General features: G+C 49.6%; 1 protein-coding gene across 1 annotated transcript; it reads left to right on the top strand.

Annotated features, from left to right (window-relative positions):
- LOC146198298 (growth arrest-specific protein 1-like) lies at positions 1 to 23,662 on the top strand. The gene is made up of 2 exons (XM_084593719.1): positions 1 to 1,073; positions 22,165 to 23,662. Exons 1-2 carry the CDS (start codon positions 346 to 348, stop codon positions 22,196 to 22,198), a joined length of 762 nt encoding a protein of 253 aa, XP_084449845.1. The 5' UTR covers positions 1 to 345; the 3' UTR covers positions 22,199 to 23,662.
- Positions 23,663 to 27,104: the final 3,442 nt, after the last annotated feature.

Here is a 27,104-nt window from a genome sequence, read left to right as displayed (position 1 = left end):
GGTAGAAGAGGGTTGCAGAGGGGAGTGAAAGAAGAGGGGCGTGGGTCGACACAGCCGGAAAGGAGAGAGAAAGAGGGCGCCGAAAAGAGAAGAGCATAGCGTGCGCCTTCTCCCTTTCGTTTTCTTCCTCCTCTTCTCTTCTCAACTGGAAGAAAACAAGTCGTCGCCCCCTCGCGCTCCCCGGTGCCGGCCCCCAGAGGAGCGGGAAGAAAGAAGCGGACCTCAGTAGCGATTCGAAAGATCGAGCGGACCGCACGGACTCGACCTGCCGGCTTTTCTCGGGCGCGCTCCCGCGGTCGCCGCTCGCCTGCCCAGGCCAAGATCCGACATGCTGCTGGCGCCGGCATGAGTGCCTGTCACTCCGCGCTCGTGGTCCTGTTGCTACTAGTGGCGGCGGTCGCGCCGGCCACGCCGCCGGACAGCAACAACAACGAGGAAACGGCGCCGGTTGTGCGTTCCTGCGAGGAAGTGCAGATGCGGTGCGCGCAGCGCAAGGGCTGCGGCTCAGCGCTGCATGCCTACCTGTACCAGTGCTCCGAGGTGATCCAGGCGGGCGCCACGCAGTGTCCCGTGCCGTGCCAGCGCGCCTTGGCCGCGCTCACATCGACGGACGAAGGCCGCGGCCTGAGCGACTGCGAGTGCGGCGAGAACGACGTGTGTCGCAAGAGCAAGCTGCGTGTCGAGGTGTGCCGTGAGGCCGTGGAGAAACTGACCGCGCCGGGCGCGCGCATCCCGTGCAGCGTGGCCTTCTGGATGTGCGAGGCCGAGCCCCAGTGCGGCACGGCGCTGGCCTACTACTACCGCTACTGCCGCGGCGCGTTCCACGGCAAGCGTTGCACGCCACGCTGCAACAACAGCCTGGCAATCCTCAACAGGCAGCCGCGCTCAGACACGTTGCGCTCGTGCTACTGCGACGGCTCCGAGGAGTTTCCCTGCCAAAAGATTCGTGACAGGACAGACCAGTTGTGTTACGGCAGGCAGGAACCCTCCACGACGCCCAAGCCGAGCTCGGCGGCGCCCCAGCTGCTTCCGGCCGCGTGGCTGACGCTCGCCGCGGCGCTTCTTCTCGTGAGGTGAGTACGGCCGGCTGGTGCTTGACGGCTGGTCGGCATGCCTTTGATGCCTCTTGCGGTCATTGGACTTAATCGGCAGGAACGCTGGGAAGGCGTACGCTCTGCGGTATTTCTGACGTGCCGCCTGCACGAATAAGAGATTGGCGAGCTTGGGCAGCAGTCAGCACTGCCTTGTCTTAGCCTCACTGACGTGTCTACCATTTCGACTTGGAAGCTAGTGATTTCATTTCCCTAACGTGTACTTTAGCGACCGATACTGCACTACTGTTCTTGTGGTTTTGGCTACTTTGAATGTGCCTTCGATTGGGTGCCACTTATACACTCTCGTCACGTGGCTTCGCCCTGAAACGTGCCTCGACTTCATTGCGCTTGCCTTTATTTAGAAACTGATAAACAGGCACGTTGAGTAAAATGACGTCACATTCCTCTGCTTTATCTCGGAATGTGATTAGCTTTCTCGTAGTTGTAATACCGGTGCGTCTCCGATGAGCGCGCACCGATATGTACAGCCTTTCTCAAAAGTTTAAATCCCAGGGAGTTTGCTTTTAAGCCGTATATTAAGACTTCTTAAACAATCATAGAAGTCCTGCTATTGGAGAGGGTAGGACGGGAAATCTATTTGCCTTCAATAAGCTTGAAAACCTGGAATTGCATTACGAGCCGCATGATATGGCTCGTAAATAGATCCCCTGGGCTCTAAACTTTTGGCAAAGGCTGTACGTGGGAAGCAATCTACGCATCACAAATGCGCTAGCATCATTGGTGTTTTCACCGCTATGTCGGCTACGAATGACGACATCCTACGAAGCCCAATTTCTGTCGTATGTTGATGGAAAACATCACTCCCTACCGCATTGCCACCGAGTGATGACAAATTTTGGCTTTTCTGTTCCAAGTCACAATCTACCACTCAAATATGACTCTATTCAGGCTTTGAAAGGCTATAGGAAGCGCTTCTTTATTGTCCCAAAAGCCATACAAAAGGAAGTCGCTTTACTCATTCTGAACATTTTCTGACATCGCGTTTCGACTCAGGCTCGTTTCGACTCAAGCTTCGTTACCGGCATTTATTCTGGGCAGGAAGCTGTCGCACTTCCTGAGCTCTGTACTTTCTTCCAGATGATGTGTGGCAATTCAAAGGAATAATGTGGCGCAGACTTTGAAATGTTACCAGCATCGTTTTGAACACAGTGAAGCAAACCCACATTGCCATATTGTCTGTAAGCGTTGGCGAATGTCAGCGGAGGTGCAAATTTTACCGGATGCTAGAATTCGTCCAGGCCTCTTCTTCATTCCACGGATCAGTATGATGATGGTTTGGTGGGCGTTGTTTAACACAGAGACAAAGAGAAGAAAGCATGGGACTGGTGTCTTTTTCACAACTGATTTATTGGGAAGAAAACGAAGCTTATTGAGAACGAAAAACTTGGAGCAAGAAGAAAAAAAAAAAAAAAACGAGACGGAGATCAAAACCTGCGAAGATAGCCGATTTCCCTCTTCGATAACGCTTGCTGACACGATTGCCACACGAGGCGATATGGAATGCTTCCACCATGCACCTCTCTAAATCTTTGTTGTGGATGCTGATACAACACCTGTTCGCGTCAAAGATAGGTCGGCAATTGTTGCATCCCTGGAGGTGTTCGTTCACCCAGAAGATTTGTCATTATTGTGCTCCTTGAGGCGAATGTTCCAACAGCGCCCGATTTGTCCTGTGTATGACAGTCCACAAAGAAAATGAATTTTATAAACCACACCAGTTAGTTACACAGCATACAAACTTCTTTTTATGCTTCACTTTAAAAGAAAGGGAAATTGTGCCAACCTTTCTCGCCTTTCTTTCCACAAGTTCACAAAGTTTGCTTAATTTCAAAGGGCGGAAAGAGCCACTCCTACGTCATATTGTTTGGCAACGTGTCTAAGCCCATGTGATAAGCGGTGTATTATATAAGGGACGACGGCATGTTTTTTCTTAGTCGCTTTTGCAGCAAATGAAAAACCTTTAACCCACCAAACCACCATGAACAACCTACAACTCGCCCAACTTGACCTGTTGATCAATATGATGTCTTCTGTCGGACCATTCCTCGCCGGCGGTGCAGCATAATATTTTACAGGATTTATGCGAGAATGTTTAAACTACCAACGCCCGCCTATGAAGTCTTGGACCTGCATAACGATTATGGAAGCGTAATATTTTACTTAGCTTCCTGTGTTATCAGTTTCAGAATCACTCACTTAAAATCCAAGCAAGCTATGCAAATAAGAGTTGCAACACAGTCGATCGAATGCACGCAAGCGCTCTTCTGACACTGCGCTGAAGCCGATCGGCTCTCACGGTAGTACGCTTCTCTTTGGCCAAAGCTAATGTTGGTGAGTAGTTTTCTGCGTATTTGGTCATTATTAAGGAGGAGCTTAACGCGACTTCAGGACGTTTTGCTGCGTATCACTGGTCTCAGCACTGGTCGACATCGTTGCCATTAATTTCTGATTTACAAGACCGTAAATATGATTTGCTGTTCAATATGCATCATTTTTCAACTGATATTGTTTGAGCAGCTGTGCATGTGGTTACGTAACTGAATGCATGTACATATCCACGGTGATACCTGTCGAACACCGATAATTCCAAAAAGGCGGAAATTTGCAAACACGCATAAGAAGAGCACTTCGTCTTGTCCTTTCTCCTTCCGGACGTTCGTCTTGTGGCGTTGAATATAACTGTTCCCTCTCCACGAGTACGTAGCTTAGTACGAGTACGTAGGGGAAGAGTCCTTTTATTTGCACCGATTCTGACAGCAACCATGACACATAGCTTCCAAATCACAAAACAAAAGAGCTGTCAAATAACCGGCCAGGGCTATCCACAACGAAAACAGAACTATCGGAGCTTCGGTGGTGCACGGTACATTAACGGCGATTCGCGGAAGAATCTGCTCGTCCACTGTCGGGCAGGTTCGATGACGTCGTTTATATACTTACTCTTCTGTCGAACCTTCCCTCTTCGACCTTTCCGTCCCATTACGAGTGCGCGTTCCCTAAGTAAACGCATTTATACTTCTGCCCTTCCTTAAGCCAAGCAACGTCACGTGCAAATAAATTGTCCCTGTAATAGCATCCCCATTACGTCGGCAAGTATTACGTGTCCCTTTCCTGCAGGCAGCCTTTCCCCCACCTAGGCACGCGACGCCGGGCAAAAGTTCTTCCGGGGGCAGAGAGGTATAACGGTCGCCTTCCCTTTCGGCGCGGAAACCGTTTTGCGAACTTCGCCAGTTCTGGCAGTTTTTTCCCGATAATCGTTCCGCCTTTTCGCTTATGTTGTTCCGGGCACAGGGAAGAGGGCTTCCACTCCCTGTGCGGAAGGTCCAATTTCATTGGATCGATCCAGGAAACGGGAGCTGCCAGCGTGTACGCGTAGGATTCCTTCGCATCGTCACGCAGACAGAAGGGCGGGATGAAGAGTCATTTTTCGGCCGCAATTATCTCGGGGAGAGAAACCGGATATTACCTTGATGCGACGGCCTTTTCATCCTCTTCCTCTTTTCATCAAAGCTATTAACGGAGAGCTCAGAATCTCGGAAGAAACGCAGAACGCGAAATCGAAGGCGATACGCAAAAAAAATAAATAAATAAATAAATAAATAAAAATAAAATAAAAACTTTTCACATGCGAGAAACTGAAAAATCTCGGCTCCTGCCAAATGTTCAGCGTGCCTTACTTGCCTGTAGCACTTCTCGCCAAAACTACGGCCCGTGTTTCGTTCTTCGCGTTTCAGATCGAATCTGTGGTTGCCCTCACCGCTGCGTCTCTTCTGAGGTGAAACTTCCAGGACACGCTCAGTATGCATACTTAATCGATTCGGCCCGAAACCTTTGTTCATCTGTGTCGTCCTCAGAACGAAAAGAAATGAGCGTTCTGCCGAATGGTCGGACATTCTGCACTGATGCGTCACCAACCGGATGTTGCCCGTGGTGCAATCGCATGCTGGTGACAGAGGCGCGGGTCCCGCTCTCTTATCGGGGAAATAAAAAAATAGTCCGTGGACGAGACGCACTGCGTACTCCCAAAAGACAACGCGTGCGTTTGTTACTTTCGTCATCTGCTATGGCGTCGGGATCCTCAAGGCACTGCCAGCTCCCGCTGCGACCCTGACATAGGGAGAGCTGCGTGCTCTTCTCCTGTCTTACTGTGTGGACATCTGGATTCACGGACTCGTATCGCACCGTGCTTATCGAGACGTCCTTGAATCTTATCGCCGCATCAAGTGCACTCATTACAGAAGCAGTAAAGCGGCCGCAGTCTTGGTTTAAACGCAGTGCAGCTCATGCCCAAACAGCGGCGGAACTTTTGAACTTTATTTGCGTAGATGCGATGCGGGAACCAAACACCAAATGCAGCGCACTATGCGTGCCTTGTTCAGAGCTGGCGTGAACGCGGGAGCTCCTGGCTTGATTAATGGCCGACAAGCGCGCCCCTATGGAGTAGCTGGTAGCAAATATCACCAGACTTGGTGGATATTCTTTGTATAACGTAATAATATCCGGGTCAGCGTACTCATTTCATATATATATAATTCTGCAACAGTTAGTATGCAGATAATTTGACTGCTGCACAATCCTCGGTTATCGTCGCATACTCTTGCTTTTCCGCAGTCAATTGTGCACTCTTTCCTTTTTAGTTTATTCGTAAGTACCTTACAAGCTTTCCGGAGGGCACTGTATAACAAATGTCCTACAAAGAAGGTGGTAAATAAATATATGTAAAAATGGTCAGCAAGCCACGGCTTAATATTAAATAGAACAGCTGAAGAAATAGATTAAAACAAACACTATTCATACAAGAATTACATAAGGTACAAGATAAAGAGCTATGTGTAATAAAACACTAAAGATAAAATCTACAAAGTGCCACTCGTGTGCAGTCCCGCCGCTATAGATCAGTGGGCTCAAGTCGGACGACCCGGGTTCTATTCCGGCCGCTTTCAGTGGAGGGCGAAACGCAAGGCGCCCGTGTACTGTGCGATGCCAGTGCACGTTAAAAAAACCACAGGTGGTCCGAATTACCCGGATCTCTAGACTACGGCGTCTCTCAAAGACTGAGTTACTTTGTGACATTAAACTCGTGGAACAAACCATAATTCGTGTGCAAAAGCACAGTTATACGAAATAATGAGTGTCCAAGAGCTAAAAGCAAGCAAACAAAAAGTGTATGGATCATGGATGCAAAAAAAAACGTGCTGGGTTTTTGCCTCAGCGATCGCGGGCCGACTGCAGTAGTGAGCCAAGAAAAGCATTGCAATTCATGCGGGTGCATACTGTATGTGAGTAAATGCGGTAAAGGGCGACAGAGAGGCATCGGCGTATTTGTCGAAGAGATAAAGGCGCAATGACACGACGGATGCTGACGCATGGTGTAAAATTTTTAGGTTCGTTCGGGATACGTTGGATTGGCGTAATAAGGAACTTATCTAAATAAAGAAACTATAGCCCTAATTTGGTTTAGTGTTAATATGCCGTTTCAGTGTTTGTTGTGGGAAGCATGATATTTTCCTTAATTATTTGAGCGGTTTTCCCTTCACTTCCCTTCGTTCAGAATCTGGAAATTTTGACGGCCGGCCGCGTTATTATTCATCCCGCGCTTGACGTCGGCACAGCGATGTGGTCTTAACCACTTTCGAAACATGCGCGCACCGAAATGCGGCGGTCTGATTTTGCCGAAATTCGGAGATCAACGGATAAGATTGTCGCGGCGCCGTGGTCAGCAGTGTAAACTGTATCATAAACGCCGCGGTTTACGATGGACGCACAAGCAACAAACTCTGCGAAAAATTTGCAAGAATAGAATATCAGCAGTCCGAGAGGTAAATTAAACGTTGAACAATGAAAAGATGATCTGGGGCCACCCTTAGCACTTTTTTAAAGTAATGCGGTAACATATGGGCATTCATGAGTCACCTCTTTCTCGAATGTGTTCTTTGACCTTGCGTTGCATTAACTTGACGGGTTATTAGAGGTAGTAAAATGAGCATAAGAAGTTTACAGGGAATAAAAATGGCCGCAGCTGACAGTAGACAGGGTGATTAAGTGGAGAACAATGAAAAGATGATCTGGGGCCACTCTTAGCACTTTTTTAAAGTAATGCGGTAACATATGGGCATTCATGAAGAGGCCTTTGTGCTGCAGGGGGCGGCTGATGATCATAGTGAGGAAGAGCTCTTGGCAGTGCAGCGCATATGAAAACGGCCCTAATAATGCCAATCTCACACCCAGTGTAACCAGGGGACTGCTGCACTCGCTGTGGGCTTCACGCGTAATGTAGGAGCTTTCGCTGCGCTCGAAATAGAGGCCACTGTGTATCGTACAAATGGGACAGAATGTTTTCTGCATTATTTGATACCAAACAGGGAATATCAAAGAAAACTGTACATCAAGACACTACATCGCATTCTTGTTTTCGATGAATAGTTTACGCTAAGTGTAAAATCACAAGTATGACACAGGATAGCCGGCTTCGAACTTGGTATTCCGCTGCATGGAATACAAAATTATTTGTCGCTGAAAAACTGTCTTTGAAGGCACGGAAGGCATGGCGATATAGCACCTGCAAGATGCGGGCATAGAATGTCCTGGCCTAATCGTATGTTTCGCAGCATTTCTTTTCTTTCTTTCTTTTTTTTTTTTTTTTTCGCATCGCGCATGCTGTAAGCAGCCTGCGACTGTCGCTGCTCTCTACAGGTCACAAAACTGCCGCAAATGATCATCCTTCTAATTATTCAAGTGTTGCTGTGGTGGAGCAATTGCTGGCAGTATTGCGGAACGTTAGTCCTGCCTGCAGCTTATAGCAACCTCCAATTCTCAGAAGACAGCTCTCAAAGCTTTAGTGACTGTATATGTGCAACGAGAACGCATTTTAGATGCTGTCGCGATGCTCACGTCCACTATAGGGAAGGCGAAAGGCATCGAGGCACCCTAACGCCCACTGTTAGTGCGCGAACTCACGCTTTCGTTTCAACACATACACCAGCATAGTACACTTTCCTCTGACGATTGTTTGGATGCGGACAAATCGCCAATAACTGCGTGTAGATTTCGTGGCAGTTGCAGTTGAGGGTGAAAAGAAAAACGGGATGGCAGATAAAAGTGCTTGCGCTGCCAGTATACATTCTGTATGGAGAAAAAACGTGACACTATTCTTTTTTCTCCTGCCGTTGTGGCGCAGTAGTTAGGGCGCTCGACTGCTGTACCCAAGGATGCGGGATCGAACCCCGTGTGTCAACCATAAATATTCCCTTAGTTGAGAACTTCATGAAAATTTTGCCAGATATCCCTCGAAATTTTCGCACGGAATATTAATTCGCAGTAGCCGATAGAGGTGTGAACCAATAAAGACAGTCGTGAAACCACCTAACGGTTGGCAGGACCGTGTAACTCGCGAAATGTTGTTTACATTTAGAAGCAACTAAATTTATGTGCATAGATTTAAAACACGAGCTAAATTGTGTATGAAATTGCATGGTGTTCAAGGCCCGCAGACAGTAAAAAGAAAAAGACCCTTAAATCTGTTCACGAATGATCTGTCAAATATGCCGGAAACTTCTGATCGCGCGCAGGCCAGTGCTGCGTCGTCGAGGCCAAAAAATGAAAAAAAAAAAAAAAAAAAAAATAGAGCTAAGTACTTCAGCTCAAAATATAAAATGGAAACAAACTATACTTAACTAACCGTTAACCTTAACTCTGAGTTCATACCTTTTCATCTTCTGTTCTGAAAAACGTTAGGAAAAGTTTAGAGGTGCTTATCCTTGCTTGAGGCCTCTTATTGATCGACATGCGACTTTCAGAAACTTAAATGAAAACTGCCAGCTAGTAATGTACTCTCCTTCTTTCCCCCCTCCATTTCCTTGTTCTTTTTTTCATCAACGCAGCTAGCTTGATCATGCTCGAGTTTTAAATTATTAATCTACCCGGAAAACGTTAACTGTGAGTAATAAGGTTCCTTAACGCTGATGATGAAAATGGGCGTTCTTGCAACGCAGACCTAATCAGGCAGACGCACTGAGAGGTGCAATTTGGCTGGGAGCACATTTCTTTTAATCACTTCCTAGTTTCCGTGACGCAGCGGAAGGAGGTCTCCCAGGAGCGGTCCCCGCAGCCGAGTGCTCACCGCTGTGAACATCTCCTGCCGGTGCACCGACATCATTTCGAAACTAATGAACCTGCTATCGTTCTCAAGTAAACTACAGGTAAAATAAGATGGCAGCGGTGCGGGGACTCAAAGAAGCCAAGTTCTGTCTTTTGCCGTCTGGAAAGGAGCCGCTCGTAGTTATGCTTCGTTACTTTTCGTAGGCTGTCCAGCAAAGTACCGTCTCTGACGTAAACAGGATCTGGAACGGGGAATTAAGCCTTTCACAGATCGCTTGTGCGTCTCTCGCTGACCTGTAGCGCGTTCGCCGGTACACTGCACGCACCTGGCTTCCACCCGCATTCCGTGGCCGCTAATTTTCTGTTTTCTACAGTCCGTAAAGTGAAGCTGTGGCAGATTTGTTTGTCGCTGCTACAAGCGACAAAAATTGGCGCGTATGTTGATTGTACAGTCGCTGAAATGCGCCAGTGTGTGCACGTTTACACCTGGCACTGTCGCGTAGCTTCGTGTAGCAACGGAGTCCCGCATAATTAACTATACATCAGTTACGTATATTTACTTTCTTTCCGAGCTGCCACGCCTCAGTCCATTCTCGCTGGTCCACTTTCATTCTATGACATGGTTTCTTTACTCAACGCAGAAAAAAAAAAAAAAAGGAGAAAGTTCATTTGTGTTGTGGCGCAGTTGTATTAAGTTGTATTAAGGCTCTTCAGAACGGCCAGAAAGCTGAGGATGTTAGTGGAAGTGCAAAGGTTGCAAAGAAAAAAAAAAATGTGATCAAGTCCCTATTCACTGGAAAATAGTTTCCACCAGGCAAGAAGCCGATGCCGACACTCGATTGACCTTGCTAGTGGACACACACGCAGTCACAAAGTGGGCGAAGAGAGTCAACGTGGTTGTAGAAGTGCGGCGCTTTTCAAGCTCCCGAGCAAGCGGCAGAACAATGGGCGACCGAGAAGAGAGTTCGCGCAAACGTTTAATCTTTCCCGCGCGTGCGACCGGCGGCACGCCGCGGACGGCTGCCTAGCTGGAAGCGCCACCGGCCTCTCTCTGGGAAGAAAAGAGCTCGACGTGCCTAGAAAGGCTCGATGCCGTCCGCACAAGAGGAGGACGAGAAGGACAGCGCTGTTCTGGCCTCGTATAGGACGGCGGACAACGACGACCATGCGGCGAAGACAAAGGCCCGCCGAAGCTCAGAACAAAGCGTCGCGCCCGTGGCTTCGAGAAGGAGGAGGGATACAGATAAGACCGTGCCCCGATGGCCCGCGGACGACACACACAAACACTGCGGCCGAAAAGTGCTGGCTGCTGCCGCGCGTCGAGTTGCGTCGTTCTAGCGCGCCCCGAAGCCAGGCAAGAAGGGAGGAAAGAGAAGAAAAATTCCGGGCCAATAGAGACATCAACTGGTCGGACGAGGTAACCCACGCGCCGCCGCCGGGACAAGCCAAACGAGTCTGGTGGAGGCACCTCGATCGCGGAACGCCAACAACAACGTCACGAACCTCGAAGAAGCCAAAGCTGCCGCTGCTCTTGCTGCTGCAGTGTTGCTTGCTCACAGCCGCCGGCGGCCTTGCGCCAAACGCTGGCCGAAGCAGTAAGAAAAGAAAAGGAAAGAAAAAATTGCTTCACTGTGTACTAAGCAGCTTGGCGAGGGAGGGGTTACAAGCAGAGCGAAGAGCCTTGCGGGAGAAATGTCCGTCGCTCGTGGGGCGTGGTCGAAATTGCGTGTCTGGTATTGACGCCGGCGCTGCCGCCGCGTCCATGGCTTGTAGGCGGCGACCAAGGCCCTGGAAAAGCGTCCAAGTCCCGCTGTGCGTGATCGTGCACGTTGGGAAAGAGCGGTGATCGACGGTGAAAGATTAGGGACGCTTAACAGGCGTTCTGTTTTAGTTTTCCGGCACTTATCCTCCCCCGTTCTCGTTAGCGTGGCGATAGATACAAGTCTCTTGTGTGCTGCGGTCACGTTATGATGAGTGGCCGCCCCTATGGAGCGCTGACGCGTGGATGTGCATGCCTTCCATTAAACAATAAGCAGACAGGCCCGCCAGGCAGTCACGAAAACAAATGCTTAGACCCAGCCTCGTAAACAATCGCATCGCGTGCCTTCGTACTTGAGATGACATTTTACGGTTGATGCTCGCGATGCATCGTTTGCTGGTACACACACTTAGTACCAGTCGTATACTTGTGGCCATTTTCTTATGCTCAAGCATACGACCTGAGCAACGACGACGGGAGCAGTCTTTCTTTAGTAGTGGAGAGAGGGCTATAAAATCGCGTCCCCTTAAACGGCGTTCTATTTACGACCTGGTGGGCCACTAACGTCAGGAAGGCTAGCTTCCTAGCGCGGCATCTCTGTGTTTAGCTCTTTAGGGTATTTCTCGGGCGGACACAAGGGGTCTCTCTATGACGCACGGTTTTAGCCGATTCCGAGCCGCTAAAACGCAGCGGGCGTGGTGGTATAGTGGTGGTGACAGCGCCGACGGCGGCCAACCTTAAGAACCGTCCCGCTACACGGGCGCCGCTCCTGCCGTGGTGATGGATCGGCACCCGTAAACTGCACGCTTCCGCTCGGCCTGTCTCGCGGAGTTTATGTGACGTCTTCGTAAACCCTCGCCATCTTTCTTGGCCCCTCTGGCGCGCGCCGAGGAAGCCAGTATGGCAGAACAACAACGCGACATAAAAATCGCAGGACAGGAATGGAAGATGCTTTTTCTTTTCTCTTGCTCTCGCGCGGCGGGATCTGTCGTTGTACGCGGTTACAAGGAGCATTGCTTTTCCTGGTGCACTTGTCTCTGTCCATCGCGCCAGTGCAGCAGGAAAGGACGACGAGGTTGGGTGTTTTGTGTACGTATTTGAAGCGAGAGCCGTTGGCCGAAACTGTCTGAGGCTGGGAGGAGGGAGTACGCGGCTCGTAATCGGCTTGGAATTGGTTCTGTTTCTTTGCGCGCCGCCTCCTTCCACCTACGTACGGCTCTCCGACGAGTGTGTGCGTGCGTGTGTGCGCGCAAACCCGTGGCCCCAGGCTGCTATCCGCACCCCGTGCCGCGGCGGCGGCGGAGATTAGCGCCACCGTAGAAGTACGCGGCCGGCCTCGCACCGATGGTCCGCCGTCACAATCCAGAATCTCCTTCCAAAGCACAACGGCCACCTTTCCGTTACTAGGGGTCTTCTTTAGGCCGGGATCACGGCGGGGCCGAGATTGCGGATTTTGGGCCGCTTGCTCACTGGCCCGGAAGAGGGATAACCCCCTGTCGTTAGGTGGTATAGTGGTTGTGCTGCCTGGCGAGACCAACGAAAGGCTGACGCCGAAGAACTCGAGGCCTAATAAACGTCGAGATATTATGGTCCCCTCTGATGGGAGTAATGAAAGCGCTAACTTGGAATGGCACTTGGATACAAGAACGGCTATAGGAATCTTTTGTTTCGCTGAACACGAAAGATTCGTGCCTTTGAAGCTTTGGTGATCCTTCTAGGAAGCCTCACTCAAAACTTCTGTAAATGAGCAATCTTGTTTTGATAGTCTCGTCGTTACTATTGTTCATGCAGAAGCTTCTCATTGGCGCTACCCATTCGAATTCCAAGTCAGCCATTTCCTCCACAGGCGATAACGTTGCGAACGACAGCTTCTGTTTAGCGTCTGTAGCTTGCGAGGCTCCCCATGCGCTCACGACGCGCCCACGTTGGTCCACGCAGCTAATCTCGGCTGCAAGAAAGATGAGCGGTCATTACGGTAATAACGGGCCCGGCCTTGCAGTATTTTCCCTTGCGCGGCAACTGTTATCAGCTAAAACGCTCGCGGCTTCCCGCGTCCGCAGGCAGAAAGCAGTCGTTTGAGCTACATGCAAGCAGCACACACAGGGCCGTCCCCGCACAGGGTCTTATCAAGAGCGAAGCGGGCTGCGAACCGCGGTTCACTTAGTTCCGGGCAGCAGCGCGCGAGTTGGACTTCCCAAATAGTGGTACCCGCTCTCGGATAGTAAAGTGCAGTAATGTTGAAGCGTAGCGAACAGTCACGAGTAGGCCGATTTTATAAGACAAAAAGCCAGCCTCGTGCTAGTGCGATATATGTTTCGAAGCGCTGATACCGCCCGTCACTGTAACTTAAAAACAGATTGAGTGCACCTTGGGAATGTTAAGGTTTCAAGGCACTTCCGCATCCAACGGCCGACGAACATGTCACTGCCTCATCTCGCACTGCTCTGGTGCGGTGCGTGCAAGTACTTTGGGGGTCCACCGTGCCACACGTGGGAAGGAGACCAGATGTCTGCGAGACCTGAGCGCGCGCGCGGCCACCCAGCGTGAAACGAGATCGCGGGACCAGCGCAGGGACACCCGCTATCTCCTCCGCATGTGAGGAGGCAGTGAACGGCATCTCCACGTTTGTACACGACGTGTAGTATGGCAGGCTATGTGGGAGGGAATGCGGCGTTGTGCGGGTGCATTATGACGTGGAGGCCCCTCTTTCTCTCGCACGGCGGGAAAGCACGCACGCGCGTACGACCGGGGGCACGTGGTCCGAGAGACCTACCGCGGTGATGCGCGAAGAAACGAGCGCACGCACGTATAGGACAACCTGCCGCCGCCGGCTGGGTCTCCGTGACGCAGCTGGCTTCTCGGGAGAACTGAGCCAGAGGTCATCGCGGCAGACCCACTGTTGGCACGGCAGGGGAAACCCCGGGGAAAAGGAGATTTCCCAGGAATCGAGGCAGGTTCTTGGGAAGCGTCGTGAACAATGAATTGTGGAGCTGCCAAGCCAGCGACGCTTATTTCTGCTCTAAAATAAAGTGCTTTTACTACTTACTACTACTACTACTTATCCCCACTTATCCCATTTTGATCAAAGGGCGGTGATCTCATGTGGTAATGCACTACGAGTTTGATTGGTGTTGGCTAGCCTGTAATTACTCTGTAGCTGACCGAGACACTTTTTTTTTTTTTTCTATATCGAAATAGCTGTGTAGAAGGCATGATTTCAAAATGCGTTAGGCAATTTGCGCTGTCAGCTTAAAAACATGTTAGCTGCTGCGGCTGTTGCTATTATTAAATGACGTTTTCTCTCTCTGTGGCATAGTTCTCCGTGACACGTTCAAGCCAGATGTGTAGTATGGCCATCGTTCATGTTGCTGAGGGTTACGGTCCCTTAAATGGCGGGAAGACACCGTCGTCCCAGGGCTCTGCTCATCAGAATGCGCCGGTAGATTAGAAATACTGGTTTAGCCTGTTCTGTATAACTCTGTATAAAGTGATGCGCAGTTTTCAGTGTCTTTACCACACCGGTTTTCTAGTCTCGTCCTCATATTTGATATTCGGCTCCGAGAGCATTTTTTGCGGGAACGTCACCTTGCACCCATGGTACGCGAGTTCTGTTTCCGTTCAACAAACTCACTGAAGTTGAAGTTGAAAGTTTATTTTTGAATAAAAAAAAAAAACAACATACAAGAATATACAGCGAGAGGTCCCATGGTACAAGACCGCAGGTGGGACCTCCCATGGTATATCGATAGGCAACATGAAGAATAATATTATTGTAGGAAAATTTATGAAGCAACACTGAAAATAAATAACGAAATACATAGCAAAGAGTGCATTGCCGACAGATTTAGATACAAAAACAGAATACAGAAGAAAGTACAAAAACACTTAGAAATCCGCGACCCAAAAGATAAATAAAGAAATCACAAATAGAAATAAGCGGCGAGAAAAGAATTGCTACATGCAACTTATCCCCTGTGTACCTGTCTGGTGAATTTATTCCCTGATAGATAATATTTTGCTCGTGGTTTGTAACGTTTTAAGATTAAATTGGAGAGCGTGTGATTCGATAGTTTATAACTCCATCCTTCCCCGCAATACACCACTGTTCAATGCAATGCATTTCTTTATTTTTCTGCGCAGACCGCTAAATGGTGTCTGAGTATACGTAACCTCTGACGGGCAACGTCACCATATGATGCGCACCGCGGAAAGGTGGTCATTCCAACCAAATTTCCGTAGCCCTCCACTACGGCGTCTCTCATAGCCATAAACAAAGAAAAATAAAAACTGATTATTAACATGAAGCATCAGTACGGCATCGTTACAGTTACGTCAGACAAATGCAGGAAGGAAACGGTGGCCCAAAGCCTACCTGAACCGCTTAGGACGCTGTCAACTGTGTTCAGGCAGCCTACGATATTCCGAAATAGGTTTAATTGCTGCTTTGCCTCATGTACTAAGGCACGAACCGTACGTGTCGCCGTATGCACGGTACCGCAGTGTTGAAGGACACTGGTACGGTCTAAAAACCCCTTCATGACGTTTTCTGTCGGCTAGGTTAAGTAGCGCCAACGCCCTCTCCCCCACAGCTCTTCCTCCTCGCATAGCTTTCCGACTTAGGCCTTCAATGGAAGCGTTGACGTTTTGTAGTCTCGATGCAGGTCTGTGGATGCGACTAACAAGTCTGTTTGTTAGTCTGCCAGAGGCCAAGAAACAGCATAGCAGCCCGATGATACAAGGTGTGCTCAAACGTTGAAGTACGCTGCACCAAGAGAGAGAGAGAAAGAGGGGGAAAAGTTTATGTAAGCGTGAGGAGAGCCGACGCGTGGAGGCACGGATACGAGTTGATACAAAATGGATTACGACTACCGTCACAAGGCGGATATCGGTACCGGAAAACCCGTATGCGGATACGAAGAGAAAACATGGGTGCTTTTCAAACATCGGCGGCGTTACTTTAAAAACAGCGCTGGAGAGCGATAGAGGGGCCTTGGTAAGCTATCCCCCCCCCCCTGTGTAAGCGAGACATTGTATACGGGAAGGCCGCGAAGGCCTGTTTTTTTTTTATTATTATTATTTATTGAAGAGTAAACTAAATTGTGTGTATGCGAGTGCTTTTTTTCTAGAGCAAGCCCTATGTTGCTGTCGTTCTCTCAGTGTCGGTCGCAGTAGATGTGGGAGTCTGTTGTGGAGCCTGCTGCGATCATATTGTAGCATGCGCGTCACATGACTCCCCATAAATGAAGCAACGCCCTCCGCATTTTATTTCATGGTCTCATTTCCCGTTGAGCGGATTTCATAATCGAACGTCCATATTGCGAATAGATGAAGAATGGGAATCGGAGACACAATGGTTTGACGCGATGCTTGACGTGGACCGCCTTCTCTCGATTTGGGTTATATATAATATATATCATCGAAATGGAGAAAGAGGATAAAAAGTCACTGCCATACGCCAGTGTGTGTCACGTTCTCGGCGAAGAGAGCAAATATGCGGCCCGCGCAGTCGCCCATCCGTCAGCGGCAGCCTTTCTCAAGCGTCCCATTTGAACGAATGTGGCAAATAACATGGTTCTTCCATTTCCCTCGCGGTAATGCTACATAAAAGAAAAGTTAACTAAAATGGAGCGAACTGGCGACAGACTAGACGTCGTATACACCCACCCAGTAAATGTTTATTTCATTTTCTTGCGTCTCGTGCGTCTTCGAAAAGGGATGGATTTTCAACGCGCGCCTCCTTGGCCCAGGGAAGGGACACTGAAAGGTGCCCCTGCGTTGGTCGATTTGTGTACGCTTCTCAATCCAGCTGCGCCCGTCCTCTGTTCTTTTCCGACCATTCGTTCTTGCGACAGCAAGGGAAAGAAAGCAGGCACAAATCTGGAAGAGTGGTCTGCGGATACTCCACACTAGAAAAGGGGGGGGGGGGGGGGGGGGGTGTAGGAAACAAACGGGCTGTCTTGAAACAATGACGAAAGGGTGGACAAGAAAAAACAACGAACGAACGAAGGAGATAGAAATTTCGGTCATCACTGGCTGGCTGACTGTCCGTACTGCGGCGCCTCGATGGCAGCAGCACAAGAAAAGAGAAAGCGGAAGTAGCTCGTGAACGTCTGACTCGCATTGGATTGACTTTATTGGCAAAAAAGGACGCCGTCCTCCTCCTGCCAGCAGTCCAGCGGAGTTCACGACCTGCGCTCTTCGTCGAGGGCTCCGGCGGATCTTGATTCACGGCACGCTGCATGTAAGCATGCCTGAGGGCAAAGCGGGAGAAGGGAGGTGAAGGATGCGATGGGGAATGCTGTGAGTGAGGTTGCGGAGCTCGGCTTCCGCTCGATAAGAATATGCGTTCAATCGGATTGACTTCCCAACCCCGGAAAGGAGGCTCCTCAGTAACATACACACGCACGCTCACACACGCACACACGAGGAGCGGCTGGGGTCGCACATCGGTGTTTCTTTTCTGGGTGTCAGGGAAGAATCCTTTTCTGCCCAGCTATTTGTTTTCATTCCGCGAGCGCTCTTTTAAAAGTTCTCCACTTCTGGTTTTTCTTTGTGGGGCTTTTTTTAAGATCGCGGCCAGGCTTTTGACTTTTCGGCCGGTGTATGGAAGAGGCAGGCACGACCTCTGCTGCCGCCTTGCAGCCATGCAGCGAGCCTTCCACCGAGCGCACGGTACCACCGCTTCCGACTCGACGGCAGCTGTTGCGTAAAACGGCGCGGGAGGCGCTGGGCTCGTTTCCGCGAAAGTGCGTTCTTTTCTCTTTTCCGTCTCCGAGGCGTATATACGTACGCCCAGCGTAACCAGACGGGCCTGCTGCTGCTGCTGCTGCCGCGCTCTGAAGAAGCGAGCCAAGAAGCAGGCGCGACACGCGCGGCTTGCGCCTCCGATCCGAGCGCTATGTCTCTTCTGAAAAGTGAAGCGCAGCGCTAGAAAACGCTGAGATGTTTTCTCTCTCTCCCCCTCTTTCTAGCTCCAAAGAGAGGCTGCCAGAGGATGAGACGGTGGCATCCATTGGTGGCATCGCTATGGAGAGACTCTACAAGAGGAACTCTCCTCCTCCTTCCGCAGCTTTTTCCCCTGAAACGGCCCAAAACCGGCTCTGAGCCATTTTCTGCCAACATCACCAGCGGCCACTATAACACAACCGCCGCCTTCCCTCTCGTTTTCTCCTCTTCCCAACGCTCGAGCCTTGTCTTGCACACCCTCGAGTTTTGAAGCCGCTGACGCGGAATGGAAGAGGAGGACCCGCGAGCCCTGATTACGTCTCTTGCTGTTCTTCGGCGCTGCGTTTTCTCTCTCGCCCTCTGTCTTGTACAAAAGCAAAGAGAGGAGGATAAAAAGAGAAAGAAAGTAATATAGACACTGTGCTATGTGTATCCTGTATGGAGGAAAGAAAAGAAAAAAAGGAGTGGCGGCCCCAGAATTGTGCCCCGCGAAAAACCGCGCGCCCCGCGAGTACCGTACATGGATAATGAAAGCCGGCATAGAAGTGCCTGGGGAGAAGTTGGGGCCAGAAGAGATGCGCGAAGACGGCGGCGAGAGAGGCAATTTGCGTTGGCGCCTCCGGCTGACGTGGCGTGCGCCGAGGCCGGTTCTGACTTTCCATCTACGGAGGCGACCTGCCGCGAGCGCGCATAGAGGTGGCGCAGGAACGGAGTTGGGAGAGGAAGAAAAAGCGGGTGGTGGTGGGGGAGAAGGGGCGCATGTTCTGAGAAACGAAGCGACGGTGTTTCCCTACTCGAACCACGATCACGTGAAGCGCGAGTCACGCCAAGCGATGAAATTCCCAAGGCGCCCAGAGTAACTGATGGATCCCGCGGAGAACGACTAATTGCAGCACAAAGGGCCAGCCGATTGGCTGATGTAGTACTTGGGCGCGACGATAGGAACGGCGTTGCGGCCAGTGGGCGTTTCACGGTGCGCCACGTGAAACAGGTGCCTGAGGAAGAGGACGTTGGCCGCAGCTATCTGAGGGCACAACAACAACAGCTTACTGAGCTCGTGGATAGCGTCCGTCTGTAAATGCTTCTTATGTGCTTTTTGGTTTACGGTTACGTTTTAAATCGTCGAACTAAAACGCGGCCGCCATTATTCGTGACTATGTGCCGCTCAGCTTTTATCTTAAGTTGCGCACGGTCAGTTTAATTATTGACTACTGGGTAATCGCTCACCAAAGATGCCACGAGGATATGAAGCATGCTGTTGCGAACGGCAGTAATAGTAGCTTGATGAAATTTACGTGTGAAGTTCTATAGGCTTACATCAAGCCCCACAGCTGTATTGGAAAAGTGCTGCTGTAGCACGTTCCCCGTTCCCGTGCCTATATTTGGCCGTCTTCAGTGCTCCTAAGTGCTGGGGCTGAGTACTTCGCTTTGTCTTCCTTCTTGATAAATACGCCAGCTGTCAGCTTGTGCTGTGTAAACACATTTAGTTGCTTGGACCGTGGCGAGGCCAACGGTATACAGCGTCGTTGTGCGCCGAGTTAAAACCTGACCACGGCGCGATAAAGTTTTTGTGTGTCAGTTTTGTCAAGCTTTGCGTCTACAGATGGCGCACGTATACGTGTGGTTCATTTTTCGACCGCTATACTCGTTTGTTTCGGCCCTCTTTCTGTAGAGGTAGGAAAATTGACTTTCCACGATAAAACAAGGGAGACAATAAGCACCAGTGCTGCGTCAAGCGGTGAAGGACGGTCGGAAGGACCTGCAGCCCGAAATTGGACGCCGCATCGCTCGATAGCACTCGCTCGACCGCGTCTGGCGCCGAGCGGACGTGGAAACAATGTCCTCGATGGGGCGACGGCATCGGCGGTGGGTCTATCGGGAGACGAAGTGGCGACGCCGAGGAAGCAAAAATACCAACAGTGGAAGGGCAGAGCAAGAGCAGCAGCCGCTTCGCAGCGAATCTTCCGAGTGGCCACTCTTTCTCGAAGGACAACAAGCGACGGTCAAAGGGGAGCAAACAGAGCTGGGCGCTGTATTATAAACACAGCCCCGCAGAAGAACAGTACACGCAAGCGTTCGCTTCGGGGCGGGAAGAAAAGCGAAGACAGTTATCTACAGATGGACCCGAACGACGAAGAGAGCGTCGAGCTGGGTGGGGGCACAAAAATAGCTCATCAGCAGCGTAAACTCGCTCACTCTGTGGACCGGCTGCGGCTCGCGAAGGCTTGCTTTTGGCTTGGGATGCTCGCCTAGACGCGTTGCTACCTTTGCCGTGGTAGAAACCGGAGCTGAGCCCAAGAGACGTCCGGCGATGAGTTGCGGCCCGTTTGGATGGAGCGAACACCCAAGGCCCCCTTGCCTGCCACTCGAGTGTGGCCTCAGTCATCGCATTCTCTCGTCAACGCGACGCGCTCGACGGGCCTTTCCGAGCTTCCGTTCTATATTGGGCAAGCGTGGAAGCTGGGAACATAATGCAGGATACCCTAATGCCGGCTGGATCCGAACGCCGTCGGGCGCGAAAAAGGGTTGCCGCTTCGCTGGATGTCTTCCCTCCAGGGATGCGTGTCGGCCGCTACACTGTTTCCAGAAAGCGGCAAATGCACAGCCATTCGAGGGCACTCAAACGAACAACTAAAGTTGTGGGCTAAGGTTTGCATCCAAGAGGCCTTGGTTCCATTTGTAGCATGCCATCTAGTGCTGCGTTTGATGAGTGCCGTCTTGCGAGATGAAAAATTGCCAATGGGAGGTACAGCCATCGTCATAAGTAAACATCCCAAGAAGTTTGCTCCCAAGCTTCTTTATTTCATTATTTTGTTTTAGCATCAGTGATAGTCGTAACTTTCGGAGAGACATGGGCAGATATTTCTCTCGACTTAAAGAGACTGATACGTTGACAGTGTGCAGCTATCCACACGGTGGGGCCCAGAAGCGAGCTTTTGTTGAGAAAGCAACACTACGACAGCCAAAGCGAGACCTCGGGTGGCCGCAGCTATGCCGTGAAGAGGCGTAGCTACGAGAAGAAGACGACGAAGAAAAAGAGACGACAAAAAAGAAGAACGCTCGGTCACCCGCAGCTAATGCTTTCGCTCCTCATTCGGTTCAGAAGCGTTGAACCCGTCCCATTTTTGACGAACACTGTGCACATCTAACCAATCACCTATGTTCGCAGTGAGCTTCGATAGGAATATTTTGTGACGATTAAAGCCTTCCTGCTAGATAAATACTTGTTCTGTTCCGCGCCAGCGATCGCTCTCGATCCACATCTGCTGCCTATTACTGTCGTATTGTTGTCATCTGACGCAGTTTATTTCGTCCTCTGCGCAACGGTGTGGATGACTCTTTGACAATTAATTATGCAAATACTAATTAATGCTCTGCTAAGAAATCGGTCATTCATCTCATTGGTCTCAGCTCACCCTGTGATGGCCACATACGGAAGTCATGCATGGGTTCTCGAAGCGAATTGGTGTGGAGCGTAGTATACTCATTTCACTTCTTTAATTTGTCTTACTTATAGTTACAGTATGAGAGCTTGTAGGGATTTGGTGCGCGAGTAATCATAGCATTTATAGTATTCTGTTCGCCCAGACAGGTATGATAAGGAACGACTGAATATGACATGAGGCCAGTCACTAAATCCGATTTTATGCATCAACTTAAATTGCCTAGTGGGGACGATGCTTACCTATCTGCAGCGAGCTCTTCCGCTTTTTTTTTTTTTTTTTTTTTTGTCTGAAAGGATGCCTTCATAGCAGTAATGTGTTTTAGCAGGTGCACCTAAGCTGTCTTGCGATACCAGTGTTGGAATAAGTCCACCCTGACGACAACTTCTTAGGCAGTTATGACCATGTGGACAATTGTTTTCTCTTATGGTGCAAGGAGCCCACGACATAGCGTTTTTCTATTCTAGGCGCGGTCGTTGGCCCCCTCCACCTTCCAAGCACTTAACACTAAACGAGTCCAGCACTGTATTCCCATTGCAAACCCCACTTGGTATACTCGACGGTGCCGAGGATCGAACTCTGCACCTCCCGCACGCCAAGCGGGTAATAAAACCATTAGCTAGCCACCGCTGCATACTGACGTCAACTTAGGCGAACACATAAGATATTCGCCTGTCTGCCGTGTAGTATTTTTTTTTTTTCTGCTTGTCCTGTCTAAACATTTCCCCGTAAATGTGGCTTGTCTATTCTTTCGTCTGGGTGCTAATTAAACTTGTCGCTTTTTTCTCTCTCTTTGCTGCCACAGGTGCGGCCTGTACAGCGTGGCCGACGTGACGTGACCGCCTGTGTGCGCCGGGAAAAAACATCAGGCGAAAGCAGTGGCAAGATGCGTCACTCCGATACAGACGTCGCGTGGCTCCTTCCGAGTGCGCGCGAACACGGACCACACGCAACAGGGGCAGCACGGCTGACACCGTGCCAAGAAAAACGGCGGCGGCAGTGCCCAACTGGAAGAAGCAGCGGCTTCAGACTCTGCCACCGAAGGAAGAGTGTTATGTTTGGACCCGTGTTTTTGGTGGGATGTCCTTCTGTGTGGTCGGCGACGGCGGTAATGGCGCATCGTGAATTATTGTCGCTCCGCTCTCGCGGAACCTTGCATGGCAGGGTGACCAAATCATGTGTACAGAAATTGACCGGTGACGCGGTGCACTGCAGGCGACAACGCGATTTCGACCAGTGGCAGCGCGAACTGATGGACATATGAAGTTCGAGACTGTGGGGGTCGCAGCTCGGGGGGCCTGTGCATCCGCATTGGAAGGCCTACAATGTAACGCAAGTCGCGTCAGGCTTATCTCCGACTCGCTAGTATAATGTGCTTTCGGAGAGACAGGTAGAGAATTTGATCTCAGCCATGATACTGAGACATGATTCTGAGTCCTTATCCCGACCATATAGCCCCGGATCAGGGCTCATGCGGTCGCTAATCTGCATTTATGGAGCAGGAATAGAGGCGAACAAAGATTATTGGTACTATGGGTAGGGTAAACGTGAATGAAGTCTGAGTGGAAGAAGGCATTATGCACTTGCATTTGGGGAAATTCCAGACTATCACTGAAAAAATGTGTACATACTCTTTCCCCGCTGTATTTTTTTTTCTTTTTTTTTTCTTTTGCGCTAAGCACAACAAGAAGGAAAATACGAACTTTCAAAAACACAAGCAAGTCCTTACTTCGTATCAGTTTGTTTTCGGAAAGCAAAATAGCATAATGTTCTAAGGGCACTGGACGCATGCTTTGCTTCCAACATTGGCAAAGTATTTTTTTTTTTTTTTTCAAATTTCTGTGTTTCTCCTATGTTGCTTGTGTTCTGAAGAGATACCAGAGAGTGCTCGTAAGTCACAATGGTAGACTATATAGATTATAGGAATCTACGTCGAAGTTAGCATATATTCGACTTGTGATCGAAACAGCGTATCATTAGATTTATCAAGTAGTCTTATAGATCGACGTTGTGATTAATGTGTTATAGCTCAGAATATGTGGTAGACACAATGCTCAGGGAGGCAATAATGCGATAATGCGCACTCGTGCATGTATATCAAATATGCTATCAGGGTAGATCTCGCGTGTGAGGTATTGACGAGGAGGAATCGGGAAGCATTTGTGGATGTACAGCATGCATACATTTTCCATGCTTGCCTAATACAGCTTCATGGATGTTACATGCGCGGCGAGTGATGCGGTTTAAATGTGGTGTGTACCTCAGAATAAAGGCTGGAGGCTGTTGTGAGCCCGGGAGCATGATTTCTGACCTGTCGTGTCTGGGGCCTTTGTCCTCGGCTCTACGTATTCCAGCTCGACTCCGCCCAAGATGCTCCTTACAGCCCTTTGCATCAATATGACTGGGTCAAACGGAACTGATCGGATCCAGGTACCTCGCATCACAAAAGAGTCAAGTGTCAGGCGGTAAGGAAAGGTGGTTCATTCCTCAAAGACGAGCGCAATCTTTAGTTCTTCGAATAGCAAGCTTCTTCTGTATGAGACAAGTATCGACTGCACCACAAATGTACACCGGAACGAATTTCCACATGTAGAAAAATCATTCGTAAGCCGACGAGAAAGATATACACTGCTGTGAGCTCGAAGAAACCTCGGCATTAAATGTTACCAAGCTTTTTTGTGTTTAATATTTGTTTTACACAACCAAGAGTATGCGCCAATCTCAATTTGCCGGGAAAATTCTTCGCTCTCTCATATTCTGATTGCTTCAGGTGCCGTTTCCTGGATTTAATTTTAGGCAAAAATATTAGCGACGTTCGCGAAAAAAAAAAAAAAAAGTATGTGCATTTGTCGTGCGTGGAGGAAATTGAAAAGGTTCGCTGATATTGCGGTGCCTTTTGAGACGACCGTTGTTTTGCCCGCCGGCGGTGTATTATGCGGAGTCTACTATAGGCGGTCTGCGTGCGCTCATCGCAATTCAGTCCGACGGAACTATCACGATGAGCAGTGGGCGCGCGTTTACTCGCTTCACCCATTACACGCGCCGTCTCCCGCGCAGATTGCAATCTACGGACGGCTCGCAAGCCCCACGCATCTTTCTTACTTTGGCAGTGCTGCCTCTCGTTCGTCTTTCTCTCTTCCCCTCCAGTAATTTCTTCTTTCAAGCTTCATATTCATACCTCAGGTGTCGCGAGAATTGCTTCCTCTGTCGTCTCAAGTTTCCGGCTTGCTGCCGAGCTCGCAGATGTAAGTGGAAATGTTCATTTCTCTAATCAAATATGCATGGAAAAAGACGAAAGGTTGCGTCTAGTTGCGTCGCACTGACGAACAGAACTGATTTTGGTTTTGAGGAAATGAAATGCGTAGTACGTGTCACACTTCTCACCGGACTCTTGAACCGCACCGAGAGGGTAAGGAGGAAGGTGTGAGTGAAAGAATAAAAATGTGCCGTAGCTATAAGGGAGCTTTCGGATAATTTTAACCAGTTAAATATCGTTGGCGTGCATTGACATCGCGCAATACACTGACGCCTTCCACGTTTCCCCTGTATCGAAAAGCGTTTGCCACGGTAGGATTGGAGCTCTGGTATTCCGGTCGGTAGCCGAGGGTCTTAACGACTGGGAAATCGCGGCGGGTCTACACTGGCGACGGCATAAGCGAATTAGACAATAGTAAGAGGACCGGTTGGTGCGAAGAAGCAGCGAGATGACGTTACCTCCTTGTCACTTTGATTTCTTGAGTCTGAAATTATAATCCCCTACCTACTGCGTATAACTAATAGATGTAAGCTAAAACGCACAGGGCACGAGGAACGCATTAACCATAGTAAATGGATTGAAAGTTTGAAGAAAAGCGCGACATAAACACAAAAAAAAGAACATGAACATTGAAAGAAACAATGAGAGTAGTCTAGAGCTGACAGGTGCGTTTCTTGACATAACACATCTCCATCAGCCGTCTTTATCATTCAGTGTGCATATCTGAACTGTGTTAAGACTGATGTGAGCGAAAAAGCGACGCAGTGCGGCGAAAGCGATCATGGTTCGCTCCGTCGCCTACTGGGGAAGATATACATGCTCGCGACAGCGCGAACCGACGGCAACGACGTTGTATTGCTGGCATAGCACACCGCAAAACTATTTTAAAATGCAGCAACAGTCATAACAATTGCAAGAGTTGTATTTTGCTACAACGTGCAAAATAAAATGGATTTACAATACACCGTATCGAATTTGAAGCGTTTAACATGTGTTGACTTGTGCTGCATGAATAGTCACGTGACTTTTTTTTTTGCGATTAGACGTTTTTTGAATCCGTTTTTTTTTTTTAATTCACCATTGTTCATACAAAGCGAGAAATTTACGCGGCAATGCACAATCACAATGCAAAATGAAGCAAACGTTCGAAATTAGCGGCAGTGACGTACACTTCGCGTTCATGCTATTGTCTGATGACGCTTGCACTTCCGGGCGAACAAGCGAAATTTCCTATTTCGGCAGACCGGAGCGACGAGCCAAGCGACAAATGCATTTCTGTTTCGCACGACGCGTGCCGCCGTCGCGTTCGCGTGAGTTTTCGCCTACATGTAGCTCAGCCTTTACAGAGTGAACAAATGTTGTGCGCCGCAATGCGCCCAATACGAATGGCGGATAACTGGGGCTGTATATTGACATTGCAGCGAAGGTATTACAGAGACGAGATCCTGTACCGTTTTCGCAAAATTGCAGACATGGACGGTGTGTCGTCAAACCAGGGCATAGAGTTTACCCACCGGATGATGTTCCCCAAGCGTCGTTTGTGAACCGTGATGAGAGAAACAGCACATACAACATCACGATTGTTTTCTTTTGGGTAGGAAGAGAGTGCAAGCTCTTCGGAGCCACCGGAAAATATAACACTGAAGCCCAAACGAGGTGTACGTCGCTGCGTCTGCGTTATTACTTCAAGCGCAGCCCTCGAGGCCACACATATGCGGGAGGAAGGGGGGGTCTAAATCCTCGTTTTTTTCCTTCAAACGAGATCTTTGAAACGAAGCTCCCGGAGGTTCGCGAGCGAAAGCACTTTCTCTGGCTTCCTTCGCTCACTATATACGCAGAGATATCCCGGAGCAAACTCAATTTTTCTCGCCACTCAGGCAGCGAGCATACATCGACGTTCGACGCAGCACCGTCACACGCTTGCAGTGATACGCGGCGCAGGCAGCAGCGACCTCTCCCGAGGCTCAAACTCCTTCTTCGCTGTTGCTGCTTCCCTCTTTTGACACAAATTCCAAAGAAAAACTTTGCGATCCCTACGCCTCGAGGCGATATGCCTGAGCGGATCGATCGAGTAAACAAAACGCGCAAATACTGCATGCGCTAAAGACGTTATGAAAATATAAGGAGAGAACGGGCTACGCTGTTTGCTTTGTGCCAAGACACACTATAAAACGTGCAAGAACGCCGATGGGGTGTACTCTCACGAGGAGTGATTCCAGCTTTCTCTTTAAATTGTTTCTCTCTCTCTCTCTCTCTCTCTCTCTCTCTCTCTCTCTCTCTCTCTGGTGCACACGTGGACTGTAGGAGCTGCTGACGCTGTTGTTGCTTCAGCTGCTAACTGAACGTCGTCTTCGTCGTCATAACAGTCGTCGAAAGATCCTGCACGACCAGAACGTCTTGTTCGTTCCTCATCTTTGCCTCTATTGCTCGCTCTGCCACTTATTTTAAAGTTTTATGCCTTTATTTTTTTCTCCTATACCCACTCCAAT

This window comes from Amblyomma maculatum, chromosome 2 (assembly GCF_055883805.1).
Source record: "Amblyomma maculatum isolate TAMU_Amacu chromosome 2, ASM5588380v1, whole genome shotgun sequence".
In the NCBI taxonomy this organism is placed as follows: domain Eukaryota; kingdom Metazoa; phylum Arthropoda; class Arachnida; order Ixodida; family Ixodidae; genus Amblyomma; species Amblyomma maculatum.
This window is presented reverse-complemented; position numbering and strand designations above follow the sequence as displayed.